Raw genomic sequence first — 9636 nt, 5'->3', positions numbered from 1 at the left:
TTTTTTCTCAATTAATTTTTGAAGGCAAAAAAAATACTAATAATTTTACTTATATTTAAAAAATTAAAATTTAGTTTGATAATTAACTAGTTGATTAGATTTAAAAAATTATATTATCACTATTTATTAATTTTTTTAGAGTTAATTTGATTATTTATTTTTAATTTTCATATTAAATCAAATTTAATAAAATAAATATTGTTACATATTAAATTTAATAAAAAAATTATTTTTAACATGAATCTCAAAATAAAATTTTGTAAATTTTTATGGGACAAAAATATAATTACATTTAAATAAATACATTAATTTATATAGAATTTTTTAAAAAAACTTAGTGGGGGGCAAGTGCCCCCTTCTTCTTATACCTTGGTCTATAGAAGCACAATGAACTAAATTTTTAAAGATTTATTTGTCCTTCAAACTTTATTTACAAAATGACGTTAAGGACTTATTTGTCCTTCGAACTTTATTCCCCTTTTAGCGTGACACCGTAACAGATACTTGGATACAGTTTTATTCACGTCAACCAGTTCTATTTGGTGTATAAGAGGCAAATAGACGAAAGAATTAAATTGTTTTCTATTTGTTAAAGTTAGAAACTTTTTGGTATTTAAATTTTATTAGAGATATATTTATCAAAAATTTAAAAAGTCAAAACCTATCTATCTTTTTCCCTTAAAAAAATGTCATAATTTGAATATTCAATATCTACAAAGTTATAGTCAGAAAAACAGAGGAGAGTAAACTAAATTAACACCGTCGGTCTCATTAGCCATATGTCACAACCACCTTAACTAAGTAGCTGTGTAGGATAGAACACGCAGCCAATAAAGTAGTCTCAACTATGGCAGCGAGCCTATATTTCTGGGGTCTCTTCTATGGTGCCTAAAAAATTCATAAGCGCCAAAGAATTTTCCATATTTCTGTAATGCTTTTCGTTTATCCTTGGTTAGCCATAGCAGTAGGAGGGGACATAAGGGACATTGGAAAATAAATATACGTAGACACATTTATGCCAATAGTAACAAAATTAGTCTCCGGGTAGAAAACTAGAAATGCATTGCTTCATTATTGAATTGTACACAGCGAGCCTCGTCAAAGATGAAGGGCCACGCAGCGTATGTTTCAACCACTCGGTATTATATTTGGTAGTCGAACTAAAATTTTAATTTTGGAATACAAAATTTTAGTTCCTTCAATATTTTTAACAAGACGACACTGAAATTGAAATTTTAGTAACATTTTTTTAAAAGTATTTTTATTTAACTTTTTAAATTTTAAATTTTTTTTAATTTTTATATTTATTTTAAACTAAATATAATATTAAAATATAATTCAATCTAATATATTTTATATCAAATACAATATAAAAAGTTAATTTATTGTGTCTTAATCTTAATCTTCCTTCCAAATGCATGTACCATCAAAGGAGTTAATAAGGCCGAGGAAGATGGTTGGTAGACACTATGATGCTTGAATCGATCTTGAAGCACTCACTACCCCTTTCTACGAGTTCCTTATTTTTTTTTCTACAGATTCTCCAATCTGCCCCTTAAGCCATAGCTTTTTTATTGTTTAGAGGAGAGTGACAAATAAATTTCTAAAAATTTATGTTTTGGACATATTAATCTTTAAAAAATACTAATAAAGTTTTTTAAAATAATAGATGTAAATATATTATTTTTAAATTAATTTTTATAATTAAAATAAAAGGTCTTAATTTAAATTAATTTGTCTATACTTATTATCCTAAATTGATTTTTTTTTAAATTAATCTGTTCAAATTATAAAATTTTCGAAGTTTATTTATCACCTTATTAAATTTCTTATTACAAACTTAGTAATAAATGCTCACTGTCACTGAGTCAATCAACAATAACGTGGAAACTTATGCATTGCAAAAGAAAAAGAAAACCCATTCAAAGCTACAGCAGAAAATTAAGAGGGAAAGACCACAACACCAAGAAACTAAGTCTTCTCAACCACCGGTTCATACCACAACTCCCTCTAAGTCGCTTCTCTACTCGCGTCTGTCTTTCTTTCTTCTTCTATGCATTCCCTTGTGATTTGTGACACAAATTTATGAGTAGTAGTCTAGTAGAATTTTGTGTTTGTCAATTACTTTATTTAACCTACAGTGTAATACGTAGTAAACTTGTTTCCAGTGTTTAATCCATCTTCATCAATGAGTTTGATATAGTTATTTTTTTTTACTTACTTGCAGTCCCTTGCCCATTGCAGCTTTCTTAGAGGGTTCTTGCATTCACTAGATACAATTGAACGAGTCTCCTTAGCCATGGCAGCATCTCATCAACACTACTGTGATAACAAAAGTTATCTTCTTTCTTGTTTCTCCTTATTCTTTCTAGCTGTAGCATCAAGTGCAGCTCCAATAGCATTCAACTACGAGACATTTAGAAACATGGGAAACACCTTAAATCTTACAGGAGGAGATGCCTCTCTGGACATTAATAATGGAGCACTCAACCTTACTTATTATGGGACTGATAGCCTTGGCAGAGTCAAATATCACAAACTGCTGCATCTTTGGGACAAGAAAACAGGCAAAGCCACAGATTTCACCACACACTTCAGCTTCTCCATCAACACACCAAACAAAACTTACAATTCGGATGGCATCACTTTCTATCTTGCTCAGCCCAACTTTCCTCTTCCAACTCCAAGATTTGGCGGCGGCATTGGTCTCCTGTCACGTGCTCAGATGCTTACTCCAAACTACACAAGCAAAGATCATTTTGTGGCAGTAGAATTTGACACCTTTGGCAATGTCGAATGGGATCCCATTCTTGGATATGATCATGTAGGTATTGATATTAATAGTATGGCCACTCCTTACACTCGAGAATGGTTCACTAGCCAGGATGAGAGAAAATATGATGTTGATATCACTTATAATGCTACTTCAAATGTTCTGGCTGTGTTTTTCACTGGATACAAAGATAACATCACAAGGATTAAGCAGCAATTATCCACTGATGTGGATCTGAGAGAGCAACTACCAGAATGGGTTGAATTTGGCTTCTCTTCCGCAACCGGTATGTATTATGAGTATCTGTTAATTATTTGCTTTTGGACTGCATTAAGTTTTTTTATTATTATTTCAGTTTGTTGTTTTAGTCAATTAGTGGTTCCTGCACTTTAGGAGAAAAGTAGTTTTTGTTATTCCACTTCCTTATCTAGTGGGTATGTGGCAGTTTCTGTTCATCCCACTTCCTAGTTTAGTGGTGATGTGGTAGTGTCATGGATTAAAATCCTATAAATGTACTGCTTCAGTAAAGTAAAAAAGTGTGATTCCCATTCCTTTCACCTACGTATTTTTCTTATATCTCTGTCCTAAATATTTCTGCTTATACCATAAACCAACAAACTGGTATCACAGCATTCTTCTTACGGGGCCTGTGAAAATGGAAGGTGAAGCAAGTCTCTCACAAATTGCTCCGCCCACCTTTGATGGAGAAAACTATGACCTTTGGGCAGTTAAAATGGAGTCTTATTTGGAGGCATTGGACCTTTGGGAAGCCGTGGAAGAGGATTACGAAATTCCTCCGCTGCCAAACAATCCTACCATGGCTCAAATAAAATTGCACAAGGAGAAAAAAACAAGGAAGGCAAAGGCAAGATCATGTCTCTTTACTGGTGTTTCATCAATAATCTTCACCAGAATCATGACTCTCAAAACACCAAAAGCAATTTGGGACTATTTAAAGGAAGAATACGCAGGGGATGAGAGGATTCGAGGCATGCAAGTGCTCAACTTGATGAGGGAATTCGAGATGCAGAGAATGAAAGATTCTGAGACAATCAAAGAATACTCTGACAGGTTGCTTTCTATTGCAAACAAAGTTAGATTACTCGGCACTGAATTCACTGATTCTAGAATTGTGGAAAAAATTCTAGTTACAGTGCCAGAGAGATATGAAGCATCAATAACTACTTTGGAGAATACGAAGGATCTGTCCAAAATCACCTTAGCAGGAGTGTTACATGCCTTGCAGGCCCAAGAGCAGCGAAGGCTTATGAGACAAGATCACGTGGTTGAAGGTGCTTTACCAGCCAAGCATCATGAAGTTGGAAGTAGTCAAAGCAGCCAAAGCAAAGACAAAGGTAAAAAGAAAAATTACCCACCTTGTGAGCATTGTGGCAAAATGGGTCACCCACCCTTCAGATGTTGGAGAAGACCAGACGCAAAGTGCAACAAGTGCAATCAGCTTGGACATGAAGCTGTAATTTGCAAAGGCAAATCTCAACAACATGAAGCTAATGCCAATGTTGTAGAGCAAAATGAAGAAGATCAAATCTTTGTGGCAACATGCTTCTCAGCAAGGAGTAGTTCTGAATGCTGGCTGATTGATAGTGGTTGTACAAACCACATGACATATGATAAAACTCTTTTCAAGGATTTGAAGCCTGCTAAATTCTCAAAAGTCAGAATTGGGAATGGTGACTATATTTCTGCAAAAGGAAAAGGAACAATTGTAATTTCAACTAGCTCAGGTATGAAAACCATTTCAGATGTTCTGTATGTGCCTGACATTGACCAAAATCTGCTTAGTGTGGGTCAATTGTTAGAAAAGGGATTTAAAGTTTTTTTCGAAAATCTACATTGTCTTATCTTTGACACTACCGGTCGGGAGATTTTAAGGGTTAAAATGAGAGGAAAAAGCTTCTCATTTGATCCAATTGTGGAGGAGCAGACAGCTTACATCACCCAAGTCAGTCCCACTGAACTCTGGCATAAGCGACTTGGTCACTGTCATATTCAAAGGATGCTGAACATGAAGAGGAAAGATATGATTGAAGGTCTACCAATACTCTCTGATCATTTGCCAAATTGTAATGCCTGTCAATTTGGTAAACAAAACAGAGTGTCATTTCCCAAAACAGTTTGGAGAGCCTCTCAAAAGCTGCAACTCATCCACACTGATGTGGCAGGACCTCAAAGAACTCCATCGTTACAAGGTAGTCTATACTTTATTCTTTTCATAGATGATTTTACAAGAATGTGCTGGATTTTTTTCTTGAAATTCAAGCATGAAGTGGCTGGAGTCTTTGTAAAGTTCAAGAATATGGTGGAAACTCAAAGTGGGTGCAAGATACAATTTCTAAGATCAGATAATGGGAAGGAGTACACCTCAACACAATTTGATCAATTTTGTGAAGAAGCTGGTATTGTACATCAACTCACAACCCCATACACTCCAGAGCAAAATGGAGTTAGTGAAAGGAGAAATAGATCAGTAATGGAGATGGCCAGATGCATGCTGCATGAGAAGGAATTGCCTAAAGAATTTTGGGCTGAAGCGGCCAACACAGCCGTTTTTCTTCAAAATCGACTTCCATCCAAGGCTTTGAAAGACAAAACTCCTTTTGAGGCTTGGTATGGATATAAGCCTTCACTAACCTTTCTTAAAGTATTTGGTTGTGTTTGTTTTGCACATGTTCCACAGGTTAAGCGCGACAAGCTTGACAAGAAAGCAATTCCGGGTATTTTTGTGGGTTATAGTTCTGTTTCAAAAGCCTACAAAGTGTATCATCCTCAATCTGGAAAGTTGACTGTGTCTAGGGATGTGCATTTCAATGAAGATCAACAATGGGATTGGAAGAACCCACGAAAAACAATTGGACCTTGTAACAATATTGAAGATGATTATGGCGGAAACCAAACAACAGAGTTGTGTCAAAATGAATTAGAAGATGATCATCCCATCAGAGGCACAAGACTGCTGTCAGACATTTATCAAAGATGCAATGTAGCAGTATGCGAACCTAGTTGCTGTGAAGAAGCACTCAAGGATCCAAAATGGAAAAAGGCAATGGAGGATGAGATTTCAATGATTCAAAAAAACAACACATGGGAAAAGGTTGACAAGCCTCAAGACAGAAAAGTTATTGGAGTTAAATGGGTGTTCAGAACAAAGCTTAATGCGGATTGCTCTATCAATAAATACAAGGCCAGACTTGTAGTAAAAGGGTATGCACAAATTTTTGGTGTTGATTATTCTGACACGTTTGCACCAGTGTCCAGATTAGATACAATTAGATTGGTGTTAGCAGTTGCTGCTCAACAAGGCTGGAAAGTATTCCATTTAGATGTCAAATCAGCTTTTTTAAATGGAGTTTTACAAGAAGAGATATATGTGGAGCAGCCAGAGGGATTTGTTATGCATGGAGAAGAAGATAAAGTCTATCTACTAAAAAAAGCCCTTTATGGATTAAAACAAGCACCAAGAGCTTGGTACAGTAGGATAAATGAACACCTATTGAGCATAGGCTTTGTAAAAAGCTTGTCTGAGGCCACTCTTTATGTAAAACATAAGGGAAAAAATTTTCTCATAGTTTCCCTCTATGTTGATGATCTTTTAGTAACTGGAGATGATACAAGTTTGGTTGAAGAATTCAAGCAAGAAATGATGCAAGTTTTTGAAATGACTGATCTTGGTCTTATGTCTTATTTTCTTGGAATTGAGATCAAACAAAATGAGGATGATGTGTTCATATGTCAAAAAAAATATGCTAAGGAAATCTTAAAAAAATTCCAGATGGAGGAGTGCAAAGCGGTTAGCACACCAATGAACCAAAAGGAGAAGTTGAGCAAAGAAGATGGTGCTGATAAAGTTGATGAAGGCTATTACAGGAGCTTGATTGGATGTTTAATGTATCTCACTGCAACAAGGCCGGACATTTTGTTTGCTGTAAGTCTTCTCTCTCGATTTATGCATTGTGCTAGTGAAATGCATTTAAAGGCAGCAAGAAGGGTATTGAGATATATTAAAGGTACTGTTGATTATGGTGTGAAGTTTGAGAGCTGTCAAAATTTCAAGTTGTGTGGATTCTCTGATAGTGACTGGGCTGGATCCATTGATGACATGAAGAGCACTTCCGGATATTGTTTCAGTTTAGGCTCAGGAGTTTTTTCATGGTGCACAAAGAAGCAGGAGACAGTAGCACAATCCACTGCAGAATCTGAATTCATAGCAGCAACAGCAGCTGTAAATCAAGTTTTGTGGCTGAAAAAGATCTTATGTGATTTACATCTCCAACAGAATCACAAGACAGAAGTGTTTATCGACAACCAGGCAGCAATTGCGATTTCAAAGGATCCAGTGTGTCATGGCAAGACTAAACATTTTAACATCAAGCTCTACTTCTTAAGAGAGATGCAGCAAAATGGAGAAATAACTTTGGTTTATTGCAGGTCAGAAGATCAATTGGCAGATTTGTTTACAAAGCCACTTCCTGTCAGCAAGTTTGAGCTATTGAGGCAGAAAATTGGAGTTTGCAGATCCTAAAGCAAGGAGGAGTGTTAATTATTTGCTTTTGGACTGCATTAAGTTTTTTTATTATTATTTCAGTTTGTTGTTTTAGTCAATTAGTGGTTCCTGCACTTTAGGAGAAAAGTAGTTTTTGTTATTCCACTTCCTTATCTAGTGGGTATGTGGCAGTTTCTGTTCATCCCACTTCCTAGTTTAGTGGTGATGTGGTAGTGTCATGGATTAAAATCCTATAAATGTACTGCTTCAGTAAAGTAAAAACGTGTGATTCCCATTCCTTTCACCTACGTATTTTTCTTATATCTCTGTCCTAAATATTTCTGTTTATACCATAAACCAACAGTATCATACTCTTTTCTCGTGGTCCTTCAACTCTACTATGGACTTGGAAGCACACAGCAGGGACAATAATGAAAGAGCAACACACAAGGACAACAAGGGTAATCAAAGAAAAACCGGAACAATCATAGGGATTACTATTGGTGCATGTGCTTTAATTGGTGTTTTTGGGCTAGCTTTTCTTATGGGATGGAAGCTGAGGAGGAAAAGAGGAGTGGAGAATGTAATTAACCTTGCAATGGACAGAGATTTTGAGAGAAGCACTGGACCAAGGAGGTTTTCCTATGCAGAACTTTCTAGAGCAACTTATAACTTTGCAAATGAGCATAAAATTGGTAAGGGGGGTTTTGGGGAAGTCTACAGAGGGTTTTTGAGAGACCTTAACATGCATGTTGCCATCAAGAGGATATCTCAGGGATCTCAACAAGGTGTGAGGGAGTATGCATCTGAAGTCAAGATCATTAGTCAACTGAGGCATAGGAATTTGGTTCAACTCGTTGGTTGGTGTCATGAGCAGAATGAGCTTCTACTGGTTTATGAGTTCGAGGAAAATGGAAGTTTAGATTCTTATCTGTTCAAAGGTGGGGGGTTATTAAAATGGGAAGTAAGATACAACATTGCTAGAGGCTTGGCTTCAGCTTTATTTTACTTGCATGAAGAGTGGGAGCAGTGTGTGCTTCATAGGGACATCAAACCCAGCAATGTTATGTTGGATTCCAATTTCAATGCAAAGCTTGGAGATTTTGGGTTAGCCAGATTGATGGACCACAAAGCAAGTTCGAAAACAACGAATTTAGCAGGAACATTTGGTTACTTGTCACCGGAAGCTGCAACGAGAGGGAAGACTAGTAAAGAGTCAGATGTATACAGTTATGGAATTGTTGCATTGGAGATAGCATGTGGAAGAAGGGTGGTTGAACAAAATGTGAATGAAGAGCAGATATACTTGGTGGATTGGGTTTGGGAACTGTATGGCAAAGGTGATATACTTAAAGCAGCAGATCCAAGATTAGAGTTGGGAGCATTTGAAGAAGAGGAAATGAAGAGGCTAATGACAGTTGGGCTTTGGTGTACTCACAGTGATTACCTTAAAAGGCCATCAATGAGACAAACGCTTCAAGTGCTCTATTTTGAAGTTCCATTGCCAAATCTCCCATCACAGGGTACTGATGCACCTAACTCTGTCAGATCTTTGCTTCCTGGGAATAATAGCCAAACACAGCCTTCAACTTCTTCAAGCAGTAGCTCCTTCACTGTTGGGTCTACACACTCCAACAATAAGGCTTCTAAACTCGTTTCTCCAGCTTCTCAACCTCTACGTACATTCTAAGTTATATCAGTATATCACCTTCAGTTTTTGCTTTTTGATGTTTTAGTTTCCAATTTAAAGTAAAATTCCACACGTGTGCTTGTCTTTCGTACTGAACCAGTTCTCTTTCTCTCTACTCTTATTATTTTCCTTCTCTTGCAACATTGCATTGGAAATTCAAAATGCCATTATCGCATAAAGAATTCTTAACTCACAAGCATAATAATGATTTATGAATTCATAAAGATGGATTTATATTATATTTGTTTTTGTTGTGAATCCATTTTGCAAGCTCATTCAGATATGATTACTCTTCTTTTTATCATGTTTTTGGCTTATTTGACCTGAAATGAGACTCACGTATTGGTGGTAATTGCTAATTCATAGAAAAGCACGTTCCATTGACTCCCAGGTCTTGGTCTTTCTACCTTGTATAATAATTTGATAATAACTGCCAATGGCCAGTTGCCATATTTGATCGAAGGGGTGTTTCGAATGCTAAACAGTGACATCAACTTGCGGTTTAATAATGCTTTATCTAACCAATTGTTAAAAAAAATTCAGAAATGTCTACATCACAGCATTTCTGTTCAAAGAAATTGCTTTTTCTCGTAGAGGGAACTAAATTTTCTTTCTTGGTTACTATTATCCTCCAACATCTACATCAATCTATCAAAGTAAAATTTGTGCTTC

At 36.0% G+C, this 9636-nt stretch overlaps 1 protein-coding gene across 1 annotated transcript; it reads left to right on the top strand.

Moving 5' to 3' along the window:
• Nucleotides 1–2280: 2280 nt before the first annotated feature.
• Nucleotides 2281–9060, top strand: LOC107480465 (L-type lectin-domain containing receptor kinase IX.1-like). The gene is made up of 3 exons (XM_021138922.2): nt 2281–3072; nt 4667; nt 7639–9060. The coding sequence occupies exons 1-3, from the start codon at nt 2300–2302 to the stop codon at nt 8962–8964; spliced, it is 2100 nt and encodes a 699-aa protein (XP_020994581.2). The 5' UTR covers nt 2281–2299; the 3' UTR covers nt 8965–9060.
• Nucleotides 9061–9636: the final 576 nt, after the last annotated feature.

Source organism: Arachis duranensis, chromosome 3, assembly GCF_000817695.3.
Source record: "Arachis duranensis cultivar V14167 chromosome 3, aradu.V14167.gnm2.J7QH, whole genome shotgun sequence".
Classification (NCBI taxonomy): Eukaryota; Viridiplantae; Streptophyta; class Magnoliopsida; order Fabales; family Fabaceae; genus Arachis; species Arachis duranensis.
This window is presented reverse-complemented; position numbering and strand designations above follow the sequence as displayed.